Source organism: Vigna umbellata, chromosome 8 (assembly GCF_029865625.1).
Source record: "Vigna umbellata cultivar VRB3 chromosome 8, Vumbellata_1.0, whole genome shotgun sequence".
NCBI lineage: Eukaryota > Viridiplantae > Streptophyta > Magnoliopsida > Fabales > Fabaceae > Vigna > Vigna umbellata.
Window position 1 is genome coordinate 38,443,814 of NC_142172.1, and position 24,848 is coordinate 38,468,661.

The following is a 24,848-nucleotide window of genomic DNA, read 5'->3' on the forward strand; positions in this document are numbered from 1 at the left end:
TTATATTTCACTAAAATAAGACAGGAATAGGTTTTAGAGGTTTTATAGGTTATGACATGATATGTACGTTGAAGTTCCAAGACACGAATACTAAAGATTGTGAAAAAAGACAAGAATACGTACTAACCAACACCTATAATAGTTACTCACGCTAGTGGTTTCTGAAGAAGGAAGCAGTTGAATTTAATCACAGTGCGCAATCTATTCATTCAAATATCCTCAACAACCAATATCCGACGAATGTTTAACAGAACCAAAAACCAAACTGTCACCTAGCTGTCAATGTTTTTAAACAGAACCCTCTGCCATTTCAGATTTGACTCCGGTTTTGTTTTAACAGATAAACCAGAACGAAGTTGCAATGAAAAAGGTAATCCAAAACACTCATAGCAATCACAAACTCTTTTTTTATCTGTAAAGAATTCATTTGTCAAAATATTCTCTATTTTATTAAGTTTGTCATAAATGTGTTTATATTACGCTTGTTTATATTTTTAATATATCATTTATGTTTTTATTTGTAATTTATCATTGTATATACACAGCATTTTTTTTTCTCTATAGTTTTTTTTTACAGAATTTTTTTTTTGAAAATATTAAAATAATATAGTTCTTTTCAATTATTCTTTTGGTTTCATTTTACTAAAAAGAAATAGAGTAGGTAATTAACAATTTTCATAATTAATTTTTATGTAGACTTTTTTTCGTAATTTTACTCTTATAGTTTTGATAACTATTTATTGTCATGCTAGATGTTAGTTTGGATAACTATTCTTTATCGTGCTAATTGTTAGTTTGTTGAGATAACATTTTTTTATAACGTAGATGCGGATACACAAACGTGTTATACGTCTAAGTTTTCAGCAATTATTATCCATATTTATCAATATATAAAAATTTCACTAATTATTATTCATACCATTATATACTTTTTTAAAATTGTTACACTATTTTTTTCAACAAAAAAAAATAGTTTTACTTTCTAATAATAATATAATTATGTTTGTGTAGGTTCTACTCCCTTCAAAATTTTGTTGCCAATCAAATTATATATAGACAAAAGTGTTTTCGTTAAACTTTATTTGAAAACAAAAGTTCAATATTTCTAGTTCTACCACTAATAAATCACTCCTCCAAACAACTATCCATATTCATTTCATTTGATACCTGCAAACAAATTACCCATCTATAGATATCCATTATTATTAATAATACAAGTATTAAATTTGGATTTGATATAACTATTAAATTTGAATTCAACAAAATAAGATAATAAGGTCAAAATGACTAATATTTAGCGAGATAAAGTAATAAAATCCTGTAGGACCATATACATTAAGGGAAAGGTAAGTTTGATCTGTTTTACGGAAACGATCTATGATACGAGTCCGAATAGTCCTAAAATATACTAATAGTATTAATAATATTTAGAATCAAATGGATATTATTTCTATTACTAAAAAATAAATATAATGTGTAAATATTAATTCGAAAATGACGACTTTAGACTAAAATGAAAATAAATTAGGTTCTCCATTCAGAGGAGTTCTTTTATGTTTCTCCTTTTGCTAATATGTTTTTTTTAGATATTTCTAATAATATCAAGTTTTCATACCTTAACATTACTATTTTGACAATAGAAATTTTAGCTCCCATTAAAACTAGAAAAACCTTCTAGTTACGAATCCGGAATAAAATCAATAGACGTTAATTGATTACAATTTCGAATATGATATCATATGTTCGGTTTCATTTTTATTTGAGTATGAATAAAAGAATCTTATTGTACACCAACGGTTAACAACACATGTCAATTTCAGAAATGGAATTTTATAAAACCAAATTAAGTCTGATTGGACAAATTTAAATATTCAGTAGTAAAGGTATGTTAAAATAATATATATACCTTAGTTGTTAAGTTTCTTATAAAATTTTGTTGCAAACTTTTTTGGATAAATTTTAAATATTAAAAGCCACTTTAAATTCTATTTCCTTTTATTTTAATTATCCAAGATAAATATTTGAAGGAGATCGCAAAACACTAACTACTAAGTTTTATCCTTTATAACTAGACCGGATAATGGGTATCGGAATTTAAAAAGCCACGTGAATTACAGAAACCATTACCATTTTGAGAACTAGAATCGATGCAATTATTTGAAATCAAAGAAAATATATACTTCAGCAAGTAACGAAAGAAAGAAACGTAATATAAAAATGTGAATTTGTGTTGATTGCCTGAAGCTCAGTGATTACCATCATCAGAATGCCTTTTCTCATCATTGGGAGACCCTCCTCGTCCCTTCCTCTCATTCCACCTCGCCCACATCCATGTTGAAATCGCGATCGCTCCTAATGCGTAAATCTACCAGTCAAATCATCTAAACTTGTCAGAAAATGCAAATTCACTGAATATCCTAATTCATCAAATCTATAGAAAGCTAGCACCTGGGAAGCTCGTGTGTATAAAAAACAGTGAAATACATACATACTACGTAAAACTCCAATGCACTTCTAGATAAAATTAATTAAAATCGGCTGATGTGGTATATACAAAAACAGCACTGGATTAAATACGTTACTCTCACATCATAAGTCATATTCAGATTCAACAACCCTCAAGAAAGATAAGAATAATATATGAAAATGAGAAAACTGTCGTAAAACCATTTGCAGGGACTTCTTTCTTTCAAACTTCACCATAACACCACCACTGTCAGCTAAATAAAACTTAAAATCAAACGGAAAGGTCTCAATCTGATAAGTCTAACTCAATGACCCTTTCCCATGGGATACATGCTACATCTCTCTGGACTTAGAAACCGATGGCCTCTTATTCAAGACTATTTGGCTGCCTGTCAGTCTTCTCCACAGTGGCTAAGGAAATTTAAGGAAAAAATCTATGTGAATTTGTCTCGGCTGGAACAAGTAGATATACAGACAAGTGACCACAACTGTGAAGATCCTAGAATCAAAGGATATTTAAAATACATTGATCAGTTGTATATGATGATCCAAACCTAGCTGATTTTGATTACAATATTACCAAGTACAACTGGACTATTTTATTAGACATCAGAACAGAACTAACAACCACCCCTTAATATTGCCAGGTTTGTTTTCAGATAATAACAGCCCTCAAAACAAATCCTTTAACAGTTAAAATAACTAGCTAAGTCCTATAGAAACAAACCTAAAAAATATTATGAACCTTGAAATAATTATAATATATCTTTTATAAGAGTGTTCATGAAGTACTTAGCCAAGAATTATCATGCCCAAAAAGTGTAAGCCACATTACTCTAAGAAATTCACTGAACAATATTTTGGTTATACAACCATGAATTTTCCAAATTCTAAGGTTTCGCTTATGATTGCTGGCCTTAAAAGAACATATCATGATTCGTGTCCACTCAAGGAGTAGAAACAAAAAGACAAATAAAATACAAAGCCAGAAGAATATTTCAGTCATCCAAATCCAAACTAAGCACGTGGAAGGATAAAAATCATGCAAAATTTAAAGGATGTAAATAACGCATGAGGTAAAGTACAATTCGACGATTGAGGGACCACCGAAGAAATTTCAACCATCAATCTGACTATTAACTAAACTTCAGAAACAAAGAGATAACATTCGTGAATTAAAAAAATAACTGTCGCAGGCTCCAAGAGAATCCTCAAACCCTAATATGACAGATGTGAGCGAAATTTCAGGCTTAGAAAGAGAAACAAAAATTTACCTGCCACAGTAAAAAAGGATTGGTAGTCCTGGCGGCGGGAGAGTTGGCAGCGTCGATTTCAGCCTGCAGAGGCGTGGTAGAAACCACCGTAGCTTGGTTTTTGGGAAAAGTCACAACGTTGCGCGTGAGTTTGGGAGCTTCATCCTGAGAGTTGGATTGTGGAGGTGGAGATGAAGGTTGAGGTTGCAACAGGTGCGGGAGAAAAGGAAACTGAAAATTGATTTTAGGGATCAAAGATAAGAAATTTGGTAGAGAGGGTTTGGGTGGTTGTTGCTCTGTGTCTGTGCTCATTGTTGAAGGTACGGCGATAGCAACGGGAATTAAAATAAAACCCTGACGTGTTTATATAGAGAGAAAATCAGGTTTGGACAGTTGAGAAAGTGAGGAACCTAATTGAATATTAGAGTCTGCATTTGGGTTGTTACAACCATCTAACATCATTTCTTCATCACTGTTAGCCCCTTATTATCTCTTTCACTAATTTAAATTAGGTTTAATAGGTTCGGAGGTCCTTATATTTGTAGGTTCGTTTCAATTGGGTCCTCCAATTTTGAAAGTGATCAATTTGGTCCCTAATTTAACAAAATTGAGTCAATAATACCCTTCCCGTTAAATGTAATGGACGGCGTTAACTTTTTAAACATGTAGTATGTTGAGGCATCCTTTTATTTGCAGGTTGCACAGTTTTATTTGAAGGATGCTTCAACATACCACATGTTTAAAACGTTAATGTCGTCCATTGCATTTAACGGAAAGGGTATTATTGACTCAATTTTGTTAAATTAGGGACCAAATTGATCACTTTCAAAATTGGAGGACCAAATTGAAACGAACCCACAAATATAGGGACCTCCGAACCTATTAAACCTTTAAATTAACTTTAATTAATCATTATTATTTTTAATTCTTTTAAAATTACTGAATTTTATTTTTAGTATATATAAATTTTAATTTTATGAAATTTGGAATTATTATCTTATCCTACAAAATATATTTAATTTTTGTAACTCCAAAATTTCAAATTAGTATTTCTAATTTCCAATATTAATTTTAGGATAAATAAATATTATTTATTTTACTCATGTGAACCGTTTTTTTTGAGAATGACACGGGACGGACATTATTATTATATCATAATATCATTATGAGTTGAAATGTCGACTAATTTTCAGTTTTCATTTCCATTAAGATACATTTCATTAGAATTAAAAAAAAAAAACACTAGACTTGGTTTTATAATTAAAAATAAACGATATTTATTTCAACTCATTAATAGCAATTAATACACATAGTAGTAAGAATAAAAAGTACTTGCTTCCGGTATTAGAAGAACAAAAATAAAAAGAAAATTAATGAGATGAAAATAAAAAACGTACTCATTCTAGAAAAGATAAAAATATATTTAAATTTATTCTATTAAATAAAAAATTGTGTATTTTTTATAATACTATTGTGTTCATTAAATTTTGTATAATTATTAGTAAATCATCAATTTATTTTTTTTAAAGAAAGATAAATATTTTTTACATGGGCAAAAATACTCTGAATATCACTGTTCTAATTAATTTTTTTTATGGATAAGTTGTGTAGTCTCACACGACTTTAGATTATACAAGGTGAAGTCGTGTATCTCACACGTTTTCTACTCTGGTAATCGATTACAAAACATTTATAATCAATTACAAAGTATTAAAATCGTGTAAGGGTGCATGACTTCTGTGGTAATTAATTAAAATATGATAGTAATCAATTATCAGTGGATGAAATTTGAATTAAGCATGTAATGGATTACCAGTGGAAAAATTGGATAAATTAAAATATAATTAAGATATAATTGATTATAATTTAAGTTTTAATTATAATTGATTATGATTTAAGTTTTAATTATAATTGATTATAATTAAGATATAATTGATTATTATTATAAGGTATCTATCCATTTTCCCTTATTATAATTAAGATATAATTTATTATGAATAATTATAATTTAAATTTTAATTACAATTGATTATAATTAAAATATAATTAATTATGATTGATTATATCTTAATTTATTACGTACAACCCATGCAAGTAAATATAACAAATAAATAACACAATTGCAAATATGTGTCCAAAAATTTTATTTAATGAAAACAATTCAAACTTGTTAATTTTTTTTTGTTTTGAAATAATATTTCAATTATTACCGAATATAGAAATATTAAATGCCAAAATTGCCACAAAAGGAGTGCTAATAGAAAAAAAAAACACATTAGAGAATTACCTATAAAGGTATAATTACAACTATGAGGATGTGAAAATTGTTGTTTGATAAATGATTTAGAAGAGAGTGAATGCTATTTGATTTATGTGGTTAGGAAAGTTCCATCCATACTCTCATTATGGACATCAAATATTCTTATTAAAATTTGAATGTTTTTGCAGTGGAGTTTTTAATGAAATAAAATCTTTGGTCTCTTCATGTGTGGAAAATGATGAGGAGTGATCATAATGTCAAATAAAAGTTTACATGCAAACAACACTTTAATGCGCTTAAAAAAGAAATAAATAAAAGTATAATATAAAAGCATAAAGATAAAAAAAAATAAACATTAATATTAATAATGAGTTCAAGTGTCTCTCATGGATTATAATATATGAGCTTTTGGATTTTAATGTTTTTAATACAAAATAGTTTAGAGATAGTATTGAAGACAAGCGCATTTATTAGATATTATCTCTTATTTGAGATTTGTATCGTAGTAGAATATTCTTTGATGTTTGGGTTTGTGGATCAAACTATATTCAGTGTGATGATATCGTATCTCAACCATAATGCTAAGAAAATCGATACGGTCGAAAGAATTGCTTGATTTGAGATAAATGACAGACTTGCAATGAAACTAAGTACTGGTGTTTGTATGTATATTGGTATAAACTCTTTACAGATCTGCAAACAAATTATATGTTTTGGCATCAAGAACAATTTGTCTAATAGATGCTATTCCTCCAATTACAACTAAAATAGACGATGCTCCTGCAATCAATGTGTTCACCCAAAAGATAATGGTGTTTTTTGAGGGCTTGAAAGTCATATTATAAAAAACCATAGGCAAAATGAAATCAAGAGGAATGCATCCAAATGCCCCAAACAATGCCATTATATCTGGAAAGAATGGCAACATCGCTGCTAAAACCGTGGCTGCTGCCACTGCCACTGACCGAAGTACCACCCTGGGCACAACATTGCGCATGGAGAATTGTCCCATTTTAGGGTCTCCAAAAGTTGCTTCAAATATTTCATTAGTTGGTTGCAGATAAACCTGTAACATAACCAATCTATGGTTATTCATCATTCGAATTGCAAAATTAACAAATGTAAACAAGAGCCTTTTCTTACCGCAGTCAGTGCCATCACTTGTAGAAGAATGAAAATATTAGTCATCAAGAAAAACCATTTGGGAAGCAAAGGCTTTTTCGCAGGACTGAAGAAATTAGAAAGAACTGAAGCATCAGAGTCATTACCAAATGCCCAATAACCTGATATGGCCACACTAAAATAGGTGGTGGCTATAACAGAATAACAGACACACAGTCCCTTCAACATTTTTCCCTTCACAGGAGCCGCTAAAGTTGCCTGCAAATGGTAAAAAAAAATTCTACTTAACGACTTCATATGATGCATTGGTGTCTAATCGGTGCTTATTCGGTCAGAACTGAACACAAGTTTTAACTGAAGTTTCCGTACTAAATTGCTTTTGATTGCATATCTAATATTTGTTTCTCTGAAAAATGAATGCCAAGATGCTACACAAACCTGTATTTCAGGAATGATTCCACTGGCATATGTTGTTGCAATGATAGAGATACCATTAAAGACACCAAAGAGTTGATCAGCATCAGATCCTCTGACAGAATAATGCCTGGGTGGCGCGTCTTTTGAGTGACCTGTTGTGGATACAAGCAAGAAAGACATCAAGTTGATTACAAATTTGCCAGCCAACGCCATTGTGTTTTCCTTAATTTTCCTTACCTATGTATATAGAGCCGATCGTGAGACATGTGGCATACAAAACACTAAGAATCAGAGAAATCATATTCACGTGCCTCAGGGAGTGAAAAGATGGAAGTTGAGCCAAAATCAGTGTTATGACTCCACATATAGTAATAAACTGATAGAGCTTCATTGATCCCTCTGGGTAGTAGAGATAGTAAATTAACTGCAAAAAGGAAGAAAATGTAGCTTCTCAACAAATAAAGTAACATGAGAGTGGGAGATTGAGATACTGTAAAATGACAACAGTGATTAATTACTTTGAGGCACTTTCCTCCCACTAGAGGACCACCAATCACTGTGCCAAAGCATATGGCAAATTGAAGCGGGCCAACATAGTATTTTGCCCATCCAGGTCCTGCCACAACATTCAAATTATACCATCAGCTTTGAATGCCATAAACATATTTAAAGGGGAAAATAGTAACTACCAACTACTCTCTATAAAGGGGGAAAGAAAAATCAAGCTAAATTAGTGGATAACACCAGAAATCAGAAAGTTTCTGCAGATGACTGGTTGCTATTGTCTATACTCTCAACATATTTTCTCTCCAATATTTCTGTTATATAATCAAGAGGCTAAAGCAACTACTCAAAGCTGTGCATAGCCTCTTCAAAATTAGAAGTATAAAGCATGCCGATCTTATGGCACATGAAATGAAGCAAAAGAGGGTGAAGAATGACCTAAAATATCTTTAGCCATGTCCCTGAAGCGAAACTGGCGACGCCCGAGTTGTGCATGATATTCTAAGACAACAGATAAAAGGTTGTAGGAATAGAATGTGATGACGGCAGCAAGGGTCAACCAAAGCACTCCTCCGACCCAACCCAACAGAGTGAAGGAGAAAGGAAGAGTAAGAAGCACCGGAGCCACAATAGATGTAGTCAAATGATACCCACAGTGCAACCATGATCCTGCACACATCACAGTAAGGTGGACAATTCATCAACGAACACTCTTTTCTCATCTTCATCGAAAAGTCAAAATCAAAATCTGTTTTTTCTTTTTTTTTTTTATAGCAAGAACAAGAAAAGCAGGCTCACCTCGAGATACAAGAACAAACTTTGCCCCTGCATCTAGCTCTGGTGGGGTGGAGTGGTTGATCGCAAACCCTTTTTCACTGTCACTTGTATAAACTTCAGAGGAGCTGCGGGTAACATTTCCCATCTTTGTCCCCAGTTTCTCTCTCTGTTGTATGAATCAGTTCTTGAGTGCTTTTTTGTTTTGTTTGGTTTTTCCGCTGCAGCTAATATTATAATTTGTATGTATGTACCTTGAGCTAATAATAATGATAAGAATCACAGTGTATGATCTGAGAGAGAGAGAGAGAGAGAGATAAATAAGAAGAGATGCAAGTTGACATGAATGTTGAAAAAGACCAAAAACAGTTTAGGTGAAGAAACATGATTGAGTCAGGGTGGTCAAAGAAACATAACTACAGTGAGTTGGAAAATGATAATTTTGAATGGTTTATGGGACATTGACACACACAGTTAACAACTTGGTTGATGATTAGTTTATTAAGAATGCTTTGAGTTTTGTGGCATGTTTGTGAGGTGTGCTATAGGGTGCCAATAAAGCAGTAAGGTGGCTCATCCAACATCAATATTGAAGTCAATTTAATCAGCTGTACTGAATTATATTATTATATTTATATATTTTAGATGGCACATTCTATGTATTTTTGCAACAATGGTTGACCAGATCCAGCCTGGCACCATACTAACATTTCCATTTCACACATGCACGAACCTGTCACACCTCAATTTTCCCATTGCTTTCATGCTTATAGTATCCGCTAAAGACAATAGTAGTTTCACATCAAAATTTTATTTTACATTCGTATGACTTTTATTATCTTATTTTTTTTATTTAGAAATACAAAAATTAACTTTTATTAAACTCATTTTACTTTTGTAAAAAATATGAATGGTAATCAAATAGTATCTAAACGTTATATTATTGATTATTTGTATTTTTTAAAAAGGATGAATACTTTTTTATATTTTAATTAACTAAAAAATATAAAATTTTCTTTTTAAGTATTTCTTCAAGGTTATCGTTCGTATGACAGATAAACTAATGTATTATGTATATTTGAAATCATTTTGGCCTTTATATAATAATTGTATAATCATGTAATGATATTTTAAGCCTATGTCAGTCAAGTGTTTCATAGATGTTTTTAACCACCTTGATGTGTGACTTTCTACAATAAACATCAAATTGACCTCATTACAATCAACACTGTGTTTGTCTCGTCACAATCGAGATCATCTTAAACTCATAAGCTTTCAATATACGATTTAAGTTAAACCATTTTTTCAGCATTATTAGACAAATTAATCATGATACTTATCTTTAGGAAACATGTTCAATTATATAAGAGTTCATGAACTTAATATTTAATATCACTAACCTTGTTCACTAAATGATTAGTAAATTGGTCATTATTATTGTATTTTTTTTTTCACTCATTATGTAACGTTAAAGTATTCTTGCAAACAAACTCTCGTTTTGATGGAAAATACACACCAAAAATCAAGATAAGTACTTTGAAAAATAATTTTTCAAAAATAAAATAATAATGATAACTGTTTTTATATAGGAAACTCGATCATGTAAAGAACAATTCTTATATTTCAACTTTTAATTTTTTTTTTCCTTCAAGAAAACAGAATCGGAGAAGCTTTAACGGTATTATCGTATCAAGAAAAGAAAACCTTAACGGTATTATTATATTTTATGCACAAAGTCAGGCTGCATCCAGTCAAAGCAAAACCTGAATAGATTAAAACATCTATAAATTTTATTTCAAATTATAATTGATCAAATAAAAATTTATTAATTGATCTAAATTTAATCATAAAATTTGGATTGGATTTTGTAAAAAGATTCGCGTTGTTTTCACTTATAAGATTTTGAAACCAAGAACAGAAACTAATTGAGTTAGATATTTTGTAGAATTGTAAGAAAAAGAGAATATACTAAGTAGAATTTAAAAAAAAAAAATATTACGTGGAATTCAAGGCATAAATGAGTGGATAGAATAATATTTTCTTATACGTCGTTGTTGGATTCTTATTCATTATAATGACACTAATATAAGAGACACAATTTTACCTTGTTAGATTCTTATGCATTGTTCACTGACATGGGTATTTGTAAATTTAATTTTTTGTTTAATTTTCGCATGCGTTACATTGTATGGGTACGAATTTAGAGAGAAGAATAATCTTCTAGTTTGAAAACAAAATTCTCTGTGTAATGATTAAAAAAATTGCTATTTAGCAACAGAAACGTGATAATTTATGATTATTTAATAAATAAATAATAAATTGAAATATTTTATTTATTTAAATTTGACTGTTAAGAAATAGTTTATAGCGTTATTTTAATTTGACTTGAATTTGGTAATAAATAAATAAAAAGGTCACTGTTGATCTTGATTCAAACTTTGTCTTTCTAGAAATAGGATAAACTTTAAAATTAAACGGAGACTTGATTTTGGTAACTAAGATTTGGTGATAAAAATTGCCTACTTATGTTTATCCTTTTTAGATTTTGCGAAAGTTTTTAAATAACAAATATAAGATTTCGGTTTCTAGGAATGGACAAAAATGTTAAAAATTAGAAAAATATATAATTTTATATTTCAGAATTCTACAAAGATTTAAAATTTAAATTTGGTGTTTTTACGACTTTGTAATAAATAATAAATATATTTTCTTCAGTCTTAGTTTTATTTTAGTTATTTTACATTATGCAATAAATAGGCTACAAAATTATTTTTTATTTAATATGTGAATGTGTTTTTTACTATTTATTTTCTTCCTACGCTAAATGTTGATCTAACTATAATACTAATACTAACAATAATAACAATATCGTAATAATAATACTAATAATGCATATTATTATGATACCAATACTAATAATTACTATATTTTTATATTTACATTTATATGTACATAAAAAAATCCAGCTATATTAAAGAAATTAGTTAATTGCATTAAACTTTTCAATTTCTTTTTTCTAAAATGTCTTTTCCATTAAACAATAAGGTACATGTGTCAATGATGTAATTACATGTCATACATTAATTAAAGTTTTAATATTTTAAGAAGAGTATCACTAACGCATTGTTCACTTGAATGAATTTGGAGAAGAGTGATTGAGTGAATTTGAGATGATTTAAATTTTTTTTTGTTTATTTGAGTGAATTTGGAGGTAAATGAGTGTGGGTTTGGAAGTAAATTTTTTTAATTTGTCAAATCAATCAAATCCTACACTAATTCTCATAAAGGTTGCTTCCAAATTCACTCTCACTTAACTCTAAATTCACTAAAATAAACAACAACAAAATTTATCTTTAAATCCTTTCAAATTCACTCAATCACTCCCCTCCGAATCCAAGGTGAAAGAAAGAAAAAATAAATAAACTTTACTTATATATATAAAAATCTAACCATGAGGTAGACACTCTATAGACAGCATAAGAGTTAAGAAAATGATGATTCAAAATTAATAGTGTATAAAATAATTAGATTTTATTATTTTATTAATAAAATTTTAAAGTATAAATAAAGTTTTTATAAATGTTTTTCATTGTTTTATATGTATTATTTTTTAAAATTTATTTTTTCAGAGTTTTTTACCTTTTTTTTCTAGACTTTTTAATATTTTTTAATCTATTTGAAGATTGAAAATAGTTAAAATATTTATTGAGACAAGATTTTTAATTATATTCTATTAGTTTCTATAAAATAGTAAGTTGGTTTTGTGATTGGTATTTGAGTTTTCTCTTAAAATTTTTTGTTAATTAGTGATTCAAATGACACGTCCTACTGGTAATTATGTTGTTTATAATAAACATGTTGTTCGTAATCAGGGTTTAAATATATGTTTATAATAAACATTTGATTACATAATAATTGTTTTCGAAATAAGATACTTGTAAAAAAAAAATATCATCAATTTTATAGCAGCATCAAACTCTACAACCCAAATTGAACATGCATCTGTAAAATTTATCCAACCCTTTATAACGAAATTTTAAATATTTAATGTTTAAAAAATAACATCACACACGGAAAACAGTTAAAAGTGTAACAAACTCATTTTTCGTGTGTTACATATCAACGTTTACAAGGTCAATCACGTACGGGCAACAATATATGTGAAATTCGTGCCCTATTCTTTATACAAATATCTAAAACTCAAATAAAAAAATATAAATGTCACAAATCAAAAGCAAAATTGACCAACATACACATATATATTCTTACAAATGTTATTATTTGGATCTTAAATAGGCGCATTAGAGAATTAAGAAAAAATATATATTTAAATTTTTATCACCTTTACATTCTTACATATCTTAATATTTCATAATTTATTGAAATAATATCACTATAATCAATTAATACATATAAGATATTTTTAATTTAAAAATAGGAATTATGTCACGATTTTATCATTAAAATATCTATTAAAATATTATAAGAAAACTACGATCACATCGACGAAAAAACTTACATTTAAATCTAATTGCACTCTTATCATTTGTCTTCAAATAAAAATGAATCAGAAAATTGACTTTTTTTTTTAAACAAAAACAATTAAATTATCCTATATTATAAATTATATTTTCTTATTTAGTTTAAAGTTAAAAGGATAATAGAAATTTGAGTAATATTTAGTCCCAGAAGCTTTAATGCAAAGAAGTTAGCCACCGTCCAAAGCAAGGATGGATTGAAGTTTGAATTTTCCTTCTCCGACGGCTACTCATAAACCACATCATATTCCAAACTCTTTCCAATTAAACCTTTGAAAATGACGCTAATACTAATAATAATCCACTATCTCCTATTCATGCATGCAAGTTTACTTTATCCCAATCACTTTGAAAAGTCTCAGCTCTGCTTATTCGACACTCTTCTTTGACTTCCTGAACACCAAAAATATCTTCAATGTCTCAAACTTAGACCAAAAATACAACTAATTTTACACTTTTTCCGTAACATTTTAAAACAATATCCATTTTATTCCGTTTCCTAACGGATCCAAAACCTACAAACACAGTAAACAATCAATTCGTCAAGAATTTCAATTTTTTATTTTTCCTGAACCTACCTAACCTTTTTTTTTTATTTCTCCCTTCTTTGTATTTGTTTATACCTTCTTTTTCTTTTTAATATCTCCTTTTTCTTTTTACTTATCAAATATTTCCGCGTATGCATAATTGCATCTGTCTGGGTGCCCCGTTAAAGTAAGATGCTATGCCCTTTTTCATTGAAAGTGAAACGGCAACAACGCATTTTGGTAGAAAATGGAAGAAACTGTTTTCACTTGCAAGAAGCTTCTCCTTAACGACCACTGCTATGTTATTATTCCTCGTAAGACGCAATGTTTGTCGACATAATGCGGCAAAAGCAACATTCTTATGCTGTCTTTCTCCTGCTAGGAATTGGGGTTTATTGAATTTGTCTTGTAATTATAAAGGGTGTATGGAATGGAAGTTTCTCTGGAAATGTGTGATAACGGTCGTAAAGTGGATTTTGTTGTGGATGAACAAACCAAAAAAGTGCTTATGTGGGAAATGGAAGCTGTTGACCATTGGGTTTGTGATAGAAGAGGTTTGGAAAAAACGAAATTCAGTGGATTGAGAATTTTATAATGGGTTAAATATGTTTTTAGTCCCTAAACTATTGACCGTTTCTGGTTTTTCAAAGTAAGGTACAATTTAGTCCTCAATCTTTAAAAAACGTTCGTTTTAGTCGAAAAAACGAACGTTTTGAGGACTAAAACGAGGACTAAAAATAAAATTTTGAGGACTAAAACGAACGTTTTTCTAAAGAATGAGGACCAAATTGTACCTTACTTTAGAAGAGGGACGAAAACCAAAAACGGCCAATAGTTTAGGGACTAAAAACATATTTAACCCTTTTATAATTAAGTTCCATAAGAAGGAAAAGATGAAAAAGGTGGTAGGAATTATACAATGCATGAAAGACATTCCAACTCAACAAAATTTATTAATTGCTTAATTCTTACGCAAAAGATATAGACGCCGCTTTATTAAAAAAGCAAAATACGTGTTATTCAAGTTCACAAAAAGGGATAAAGTGAGAATATACCAAATCATAGGTAGATTCAAAATCCCAAACCCGCAAACCAGACGGGGGCACGGAGCGCGAAGGATTTCCTTATTTCATATTCATTTCTAAAATTAAATTTATTCTTATTTTTGTGATTTAAAATTAAAATTTTGTTTAATTCCTACTTTTATATCTGTATTTTAGTTTTAATATTAATTAATTAATTTTGTAAATAATTATTATAAATTATAAAAGGAATATAATAGTATTAAATATTTGATAAAAAAAATGTATTCTAATTTTTTCAATATCAAATATTTAAACAAAAATTGTATATGTATTAAATTAGACTATCAAATAAAATTTTATGACACCAAAATATTAATTAAATCTGTAAAGTTAATGAAATAAAGTTGAAAAATATTTTTAAGAAAATTAAAAGAAAAATGGATGATCGAATTTTAAAATATTTTAATTTTTTCTTTATTTTCATTCTTTATATTCTAATAAAATATTTTTTTGTATATTAATAGAAATTAGAATACATTTGAATGAAATCCTACAAGGAATAATTATTAAACTGATAATATTTAAAATTTAGTATATATATAATTCATTTTTTGAACTTCGATATATGTTGATCGATAATAAACAAATTTTATGATGATGACACTAAGAATTCTTTTTAGTAAAAGAATTTTTTTATATAGAATTACACTTACAATAATGACTTAGAAAATAACAATTATATAAAAGCATCAAAACAATATTTTATATGATAAAAATAAATAACAAATAAAAATATTAAAAATAAGTTAAATGTGCATCTTAGAAATATTTGTATATATCATTTAATAGAACAGTGCAAAACAAAATAAATGTATAATTAAGAGTATGATAGATAAAAAATACCTAAAAGATTTAAGAAAAGTTTCTAAATATCAAACTAAATGCACTGTTGGAAATAACGAAAACTATTTTAACAAAACAGAAAGAGTTTTTCAAGTAAAACAAAAATTAAGAATAAGAAAACAAAGAAAATATTTTTTTTATATTACACAATAAAGGAAGGATTTATGAGTATAAATATTCAAATATAAGACATGAAAACTATTTAACTTAAGTGTATCATGTGAATACAACTACATAAAGGTTTTATAAGAGATAAAATATATTTGGATGTGAAGTGATTTCATGGTAAGTCAAACAATTGAAAAATGTATAGACAAAAGAAAAGGAAAAATTATGAAACTAAAATCTAAAAATAAATCTAAAAATTATATATATATATTTTTATTAGATTATTACTAAACTATGAGTATTTTAAGAATTTAAAGGGAGATTATAATGGAAACGAAAATTGAGGCAAAAATAAGTAATAGAACAAGTATAAAAATGAGGATATAATGAATATGTAGATATCGTCCAATCTCCATACTTAAATAAAAAAAATCAATATTATTTATACTCATACTCATCCTGTCAATGCAAAAAATTTCTATTAAAACGAAATAAATTTGGACAATAGGTACTACACAGACAGGTTTATTTATCATCCTTAAGCAACTTTGTATGCTTTAACATTCTCATTACACTTTTAAATCTATATAAACCAAAATACAAATGTTTATTATTATTATTATTCTTATTATGATAGTGCAACAACACAACTTTTATTGTCATACAAAACATTGTATATTATTGTAAAATTAAATAAATAATTAGATCCAATATTTTCCTTCTTTCTTTTCATAGTTTAAACATTGTTGTAAAAATTGAATTTTACAATAGATGGGCGAAATTTAGAACATCTGGCCCATTTGTTGTCAGTCTTTTCCTTCTTCATCCCATGATTACTACCTTCACCCCTACCGCAAAGTAAAAAGACTAAAATATTCTTCATCTCTGCACTACTACATCACTATTGCTACCGGCGTTGTATTATCTGAGAGAAAGAAGAAAAGAGAGTAAACTATATATGTTTCAATAAATACTGCTATGGAATGCATCTTGTATGTCTCGAAAACTTTATTTTTAGAAAATTTGTTCCAAAAAGTATCACATATTTTTTTTTGGAAAGTTTGCTTCAAAATTCCTATTCTCGTTCTGAAACGTGTTTCATGTGTTACGAAAGCTTGTTCCCAAAACCGTGTTTTGAATTATTATTTTTCTATGAATTATGATAAAAATATTCTGAAAAACTTGTATCGAAAGACTTTTACAATAATTTAGTTGGAAGTCACTCTTATAAAAGATAAAATACTCATTTTAAAATTATGGGATGCAATTAGAAATTATAGGGTTGCAGAAGAAAAAGCCTTGTTGATATAAGCAAGCCCTTCATGACAGCTTCTACCTGCATATCTCATATAAAAGAAAATTCCTATTTTTCTTTTTTGTATTGTGCAATTCAAACTAAAAAATATTTTTAAATAATATAATCCTCAAAGTCCAAAATTTCATAATTTAAAAATAAATAAAAATTGAATTATGTAATCTAAAAGCAATATATTTTTTAAAAGAATACTTCTGAATTACGCAATTTGAAAGTCAAAAATAACTTTTTCATTTCTGTATATAAAGATGAAGGAAAAAACTTATGGAGGTGCAAGAAGAAACTGGACCTTTCATTAATGAAACAAGCCCAGGTTAAAATACAATTTCATTGGAAAGATTTTAAATTGAATAATTAAAAATGTTTCAAATTGTAAATTCCAGTAAATTAAAACATTAAGCAATATATTTTAATTTGTATAATTTCAAATTATTTTATTTTTAACATTATTTAATATTTTAAGTTATGTAGTTTAAAATGTATTTTCAGGTTGTGTATGTTACCTCTGTTTTATTACAAATATTTTTTTGAAGATTTTTTTAACATTATTTTGTAACATTATTTTTTTAACATTATTTTGTAAGATTTTTTTCTTTTATTTTTGAACAGAACATCATTAATTTTCTTCAAAAATATTGATTAATGTCATATACATGTAAATAAATTTGTTAATTTAACCCTAACGAGTGATGTATTGTTGAGAAAGGAAAATCTATGGTTGAAGTGTTGCGTCCTGTTTCAGAAACCAAACTGTAGACACACTGATCACAATTTTTAAAAAGTAGTTCTTTCATATCATAAAGCAATTAATGTGGATTATAACCAAATTCATAGCTTTTTAAAACAATGCATATAATTATTAATTATCACAATTTGGAATCTCTTTTCCAAGAGTGTCAACAGTTACAATAAAACAAGCAAATTACCACTATACAATAATCAATAAACAATGACCTAACACGTCAGCATGTCCCCAAATTTTTATTTACTACTACTAGGAATACATAACTATTAAGAACAAAAAAACCTTTTACCATATTAATCATGTTTTGTGGTGTTTATATTAATCATAATATACGCAAACCATTAAGGTTTAAGTTATTTTAATTATTTATTTCAATAATATTATTCAGTTATGTTCCTTTCAGATTTTTTTAGTATCTTACTTAAGGGGTTTCTCATATATATTTCAATAATAAGACTGTTATTTTTAGATATTTTTGAAAATATTTTTATCAGTTCATATATATATATATATATATGGGTTTGCTAACGCGTACGCCTGGTACATTTTAGCAATGTGTACCGGGTTTTAGTAGACAAAAATATCCTTATATATCATGGATTCTAAGTTTTAAGGTTAAGGGTATTTTAATAATTTTCATTCTCAAAACTGAAAAAAAAAGAAGAAACCCCCAAACCCTTACTCACCTCTCTCATTCCTCTCAACCCTTTCTCTTTCCTCTTTCTCACTCCAATCTTTTCTCTGTCATCCCCCTGTAGCCCCAATTCAAAAAATCAAAAACACTTGTTGTTAAACAATCTTACAAAAAAATGATTTTATAATGAGTTTTCATCTTATAATTTTTGTCTTATGTAATTTTATCCAATTTTCACAAGCATAAAGGAATTGGTAATTGACCTGGAAAAAATTCAGAAATACTCGCTGTTAAACAATTTCTTACAAAAAATGATTTTATAATGAGTTTTTATTTTATAATTTTTGTCTTATCTAATTTTATCTAATATTCAGAAGCATAATGACATCAAAGGAATTGGTAATTGGCCTGGAAAAAAATCAGAAACACTCAGTTGTTAAACAATTTCTTAAAAAAATGACTTTATAATGAGTTTTCATTTTATAATTTTTGTCGTATATAATTTTATCTAATTTTCACAAGCATAATGACATCAGAAAGAAGTGAAATTGAAGAGATCTTGAATGAACCTTTGCCTTGAAGATGAATGTGAATATGTCAATGACTCAACTCTTTACAAAGAAAATTTTTTTAAAGGCATGTGTTTCTGATTTTTTTCAATTGGGGCTACAGTAGAGATGAACATATATATATTTCTAGGTTTCCTTTTAAATTTTAAAAGGAGTTTTAAAAAAATAAAATAAAAGTTGTACTGAGGTTGGAAAGAACACCTCTCCTTTTATTTTTTATGAAATATGGCATTCACCCTTCAGATTGAGAACAAAAATTGTTCAATTAAATATGTAACTTTTTTAGAATATCCAAAAATATATATATTTTTTAAAATGTTCTAATGAAACATATTCTAAAATTGTAAAAAGAAGATTCCGTGAACCAAATGCTTACTTAGAATAACTATAATTTTTTTTTCTCATAAGGGAAGTTACTAATTAAAATAAACGAAAAATAACTCTTTAAAAATTATTCTTCCTCTATAATATTTATATAAGCGCGTAAGATAAAAACACATTTAACACGAGAAATGTAAACTATAAATAAAAATTATTGTATTATAATTTTAAATGGTTCTTTTTAGTTGATACATAGATGTTTAAAATTTTTTTAAAAATTTTAAAAGTGATTTTTTAAAAAAAAAAAAAAACATAGTCCTCTAGTTCAATTTTAATCTGGATAGTTATTATTTATTTGGATTGAAATTAATATCTTATAAGGATAATTTTTCTTCTTCTATAAGTCAGTTAGCTTGATTATAAATGAATAGATTATAAGTAAATTTTCAAGTTCCCATTTTATACGTTTTTCTCATCTTAATTAAGAGAATTAAACAGCGGTTTTAATATATATTTATGATGATACCAAGTGGTCTTTCAATGTGAATTATGACATCGTCATAATCCGTCAAGTTCAATTAAATTCATTTGGAGAAAACAGATGGTCCATATTAATTATAATTTATCATACAATTTGATTATCATGCTTATAAAGTGCCAAAAACATCATATATGTCAATTTTCATGTGTACTGTTTTAGCATGAAATTTGTCGATACAAAATTAAGGTGAATAGAACTTGAGACCTATAGAATACATGGACATGTCAACCACCAAGTACATGGTTTTTGTTGGCTGTTCTTTGTCTAATTTAACAACACCTTCTACTCATTCTAATTGTGCACATGTAAAAGGAACCAAAATAAAAAAAAATTACAATTTTTCAAGCTTCTTGCCAAAAGCACCAAACCAAAGAGTAAGATAAATATTTCTTTTACTGAATAATTTCATACACTTAGAATAATTTTTTAAAACATTAAATTTATTTTTATGACCAAAATGAAGTTGCCTAAAAAAAATCATAGTCAAAATCTCAACTTTGGTGATAGTGAATAATGAGTAGCTTTGTAGAAAGCACTGCTCCATATTTCAATATTCTGTTAGCTGCAAACGCCACTGGATTGTGACACTCTTTTCTGGTTTGAACTCTCAAGCAAGCTGTGTCCATAATCCATTCATCTCATCATATCATAATCGTTTTGCAATTTTTTTCTCCTTCCATACAAACTCTGCAATTTATGGAATATAAATAATAGTTCACACTTTGTTCTGTCATTACTCAAGGCATCCAAATCCCCTTCTTCTCTATCTCTCTCCCATTGTTCATAAACTATAAGAAGAGAGAGAGATAGAGAGAAAGCTTGAAAAACATTGCACCATACGTTAGGTTGGTGTCACAAAACCTTGCACATGGAGCTGCTCTAGCTAGTGCTCAGTGTAAATGCATTGTTACTTTGTTAGTACTGTGCTATAATAGTGCCTTCTGACTCTACTCTCTTGCTCTTCCTTGTTGCCTTAACGTAACTCCTAAGCAACAATCACTGAGTGAGTGGCCAAAAGTGAAAAAAAAACTACAAACAATTCGTGTTCTTTTCGCAAAGCCATCGAGCCACCAAGACCAATCACAAATAGTGAGTCAGTGATATCACATTGTTCTATATAGTCACACCATTCCATCACTGCAATTTGTCTCTCCAAAGGAAACCACAGAAAGCCACCAGATGGATCGGCTTTCATCAGCAGCTACGTTTGAAAACATGCATTACGATGGCAGTGCAAGCCAAATGGGTCTGATTTGGCAGCAAACCAGGACACCCCTTGTGGTTCCAGCGCTGAAATTGCTTGTGGCTTTGTGCCTAGCCATGTCAATTATGTTGTTTGTGGAGCGAGTTTATATGGGTATAGTCATAATCTTTGTGAAGTTGTTTAGGTACAAACCAGATAAGAAGTATAAATGGGAGCCTCTCAGAGATGACCTTGAGATTGGAAACTCTGCATACCCAATGGTCTTGGTACAAATTCCTATGTACAATGAGAAAGAGGTACTACTGAAAAGTTATCACATTTAACAGATTCCTTTCTTCTAGAAAGGTGATATTGCTCTCAAATGCATTGTTTCTTGGAAAATAATTTTTCTTTTACTCAAGTTTTTTGTGGGTACTGTTTCATTGCTTGCAGGTGTATCAGTTATCGATTGGAGCTGCATGTGGGATATCATGGCCTTCTGATAGGATTATAATTCAAGTTCTTGATGATTCCACTGACCCAATCATTAAGGTTGACATCATCCATATCCCTAGAATAAAGTTAACTGAAAATTTGCTCCTTTATCTTTCATTATCTAAACCATGTTAAATATTTCTAGATCTTTTTTTTCTTGGTCATCAAAAGCCTATTTTCAGATACTTTCTACTCTCTAAGGACTACTAGAAAGCAGGTTTACTCTTTAGTCATGTGCAAGGTCAACTTGCATGGAAAAATTTCCTTCACAAAACAACATTACTTTCTGTCAGAAAATCCAAGGCTTCTTGAAACACAATTGTGCAAGTCGTGCTTCTGATTCTTAATAGGTAGATGGTAAAGAAAAATGGCCATCATCAATTTGTGAAAAATAAAACATTATCAAGATCCGTGTAAAAACTAATTCATTTAGACCCTTGACTTTTAGTTTGTGCTCACATGACCTTTCTGTTTCTTTTAACCAAAAACGCTCAGAAAATGGTGGAACTGGAATGCCAGAGATGGGCCAGCAAAGGCATAAACATAAAGTATGAGATTAGACAGAACAGAAATGGATACAAAGCTGGAGCTCTTAAAGAAGGCATGAAGCATAGCTATGTGAACTTGTGTGATTATGTGGCCATCTTTGATGCTGATTTCCAACCTGAGCCTAACTTCCTTCGGCGCACAATACCATTTCTGGTTCACAACCCAGAAGTTGCACTTGTCCAAGCTCGATGGAAATTTGGTAAGTTTTTTCTCATTAAACCCTCATGAAACTCCTTTCTGCATGCTTACTTTAAAACTTCAAAAATAAAAACGGTGTTCTCCAGCAAAGGATCTGGCATCTGGTGTCAAAGTATAGCTGTTCGGTTAAAAATTCCTTAAGTTGCATCTGGTTTATCTAATTGTGCTTCATTTTTAATATACCTTGAGTGTGGCAGTTAATGCTGATGAATGCTTAATGACAAGAATGCAAGAGATGTCATTGGACTATCATTTCCTTGTGGAGCAGGAAGTTGGGTCCTCAACCTATGCCTTCTTCGGTTTCAATGGTAAATCATTTCCCTAATAAACAGTACAAATATTTTCATTGGGTAGTAGAAGCAGTCATGTGAATAATGTAGATGATATGTTGCAGGCACTGCTGGTGTGTGGAGAATTTCAGCATTAAATGAAGCTGGTGGATGGAAGGCCCGCACAACAGTGGAGGATATGGATCTGGCTGTGCGAGCTGGCCTCAAAGGAGGGAAATTTGTGTATCTTAGCGATCTCAAGGTACGATGAATCTTTTAATTGCATGTCTTGTATGTAATAAAGAGTTTCTTGAGTTAGTATTTTAGATAAGAAGATTGTACAGAAAGTAATTTCAGTAACACATCTACTTTCTGTTGAGTCTTCTCTCCTATACTGAATTATTTGTTTTCTATAACAATTTATCTAAACAAATTTAGGTGAAAAGTGAACTGCCAAGTACCTTCAAAGCCTTTCGTTATCAGCAGCACCGGTGGTCATGTGGCCCGGCTAATCTTTTCAAGAAAATGGCAATGGAAATCATGAGAAACAAGGTATCAGTTTCCTTGTAAAACTCAATTTCCATATAGTTTGTTTGAAGAGGTCAAATGATATTATTATCCATCTTCTCCTGTAATTCCTTTTTTACCATGCCATGCAGAAAGTCTCCACCTGGAAGAAGTTTTATGTGATTTATAGTTTCTTCTTTGTCCGGAAAATCGTAGCTCATGTGGTCACATTTGTATTCTACTGTGTGGTTATGCCAGCAACTGTTCTAGTTCCAGAAGTGGAAGTTCCTAAGTGGGGTGCTGTGTATATACCTTCTATCATCACACTTCTCAATGCAGTAGGAACTCCAAGGTAAGCATTATAAGTTAGCAACTTTTTGAAGGCAAGGTTTTCTCGAGTTGATTTGTGAGTAACTTGTCATCTACATCTTGTGCAGGTCAATCCACTTACTCGTATTCTGGATACTCTTTGAAAATGTTATGTCAATGCACAGGACCAAGGCAACACTCACAGGTTTGCTAGAGGCAGGGAGAGTAAATGAATGGGTAGTTACTGAGAAATTGGGAGATGCCCTTAAGACAAAATCAGGTGGCAAAGCAGCAAGAAAGCCTCGTATCAAGATTAGTGAAAGGTACACCAACATAAGGAGAATACTCTACTTTTATTAATCTCATACCTGACATAAGCTTATGATTTGTTTGAAATCCTCCATCAATCAGAAATAATATATAAGTAAATACAAACATCATCTTACAAATTGATTTTATAAGATTAAGTTAGACTTAAAGTTGTTCTTAACATAGTTTTACATCTTTTGTCCCATGGATTGAATTGAACAACATGGACACGAGTTTAGCTTATTTTCTCAGGTTGGGAATTTGGTGTCTGTATTTGCTTGAAGGCAAGAATTTTACAAGCAACTTAGTATGTAATTTCATAATTAGCATTCACTATTCACCATCAGTACTTGTTTTTTTATGATTAACAGGCTTCATTTCTTGGAACTTCTAGTGGGGGCATACCTCTTTTTCTGTGGATGCTATGATCTTACCTATGGGAGGAACCACTACTTCATATATCTTTTCCTGCAATCGATTGCCTTCTTTGTTGTAGGGATTGGCTATGTCGGCACCTTTGTTCCTAATTCATAAAGGAACTTCTTTTCTCAGAATTATTCCACGTGGCTGTCATTTTGCTGTCATCCCATTCACTTCGAGGAACAGAATGCAGTTTCTTCTGCTCATAGCTACAATTCAATTTGTTTTAGTACCATACATTACTTTACAACCATTATTTGTCATGTTTTGTATTGTTTTTATATGGACACAGACAAAGAACATAGATAAACAAAACAAAAGTTTGTGTAGTATTTGAAATCCCTTGGAAAGAATTATCAATAAATTATATAAATTGGAAATCAGGAATACAGAAGCAAGTTCACAGTTTCTGCTTCCCACCTTCCCTTCTCTAACCTAATTAAGCTGCGTGACAATCTTGATCTTCTCTTTATTTTAATCTAAATTCCATAATTTATGAATAACTTTATCTTAAGAAAATGAAATTCAAACCTAATTCAATCAAGTGAATTTTGTATCCACTTACTGTAATTTTGTTATGAATCTCC

The 24,848-nt window shown here is 29.3% G+C and overlaps 3 protein-coding genes across 3 annotated transcripts; 1 reads left to right on the top strand and 2 right to left on the bottom strand.

Annotated features, from left to right (window-relative positions):
- Positions 1 to 2,111: 2,111 nt before the first annotated feature.
- Positions 2,112 to 4,110, bottom strand: LOC124834732 (uncharacterized). Its single transcript, XM_047309506.2, has 2 exons — positions 3,741 to 4,110; positions 2,112 to 2,365 (listed from the first exon to the last, which is right to left on the bottom strand). Exons 1-2 carry the CDS (start codon positions 4,029 to 4,031, stop codon positions 2,246 to 2,248), a joined length of 411 nt encoding a protein of 136 aa, XP_047165462.1. The 5' UTR covers positions 4,032 to 4,110; the 3' UTR covers positions 2,112 to 2,245.
- A 2,510-nt stretch (positions 4,111 to 6,620) lies between these two features.
- On the bottom strand, positions 6,621 to 9,426 carry LOC124842038 (GABA transporter 1-like). Its single transcript, XM_047318451.2, has 7 exons — positions 8,821 to 9,426; positions 8,461 to 8,691; positions 8,037 to 8,134; positions 7,756 to 7,942; positions 7,540 to 7,670; positions 7,123 to 7,359; positions 6,621 to 7,045 (listed from the first exon to the last, which is right to left on the bottom strand). Exons 1-7 carry the CDS (start codon positions 8,942 to 8,944, stop codon positions 6,665 to 6,667), a joined length of 1,389 nt encoding a protein of 462 aa, XP_047174407.1. The 5' UTR covers positions 8,945 to 9,426; the 3' UTR covers positions 6,621 to 6,664.
- An 11,360-nt stretch (positions 9,427 to 20,786) lies between these two features.
- LOC124848902 (glucomannan 4-beta-mannosyltransferase 9-like) lies at positions 20,787 to 24,652 on the top strand. Its single transcript, XM_047326726.2, has 9 exons — positions 20,787 to 21,522; positions 21,659 to 21,757; positions 22,196 to 22,448; positions 22,645 to 22,755; positions 22,842 to 22,978; positions 23,155 to 23,268; positions 23,376 to 23,575; positions 23,661 to 23,855; positions 24,213 to 24,652. The coding sequence occupies exons 1-9, from the start codon at positions 21,202 to 21,204 to the stop codon at positions 24,373 to 24,375; spliced, it is 1,593 nt and encodes a 530-aa protein (XP_047182682.1). The 5' UTR covers positions 20,787 to 21,201; the 3' UTR covers positions 24,376 to 24,652.
- The last annotated feature ends 196 nt before the right edge of the window (positions 24,653 to 24,848 follow it).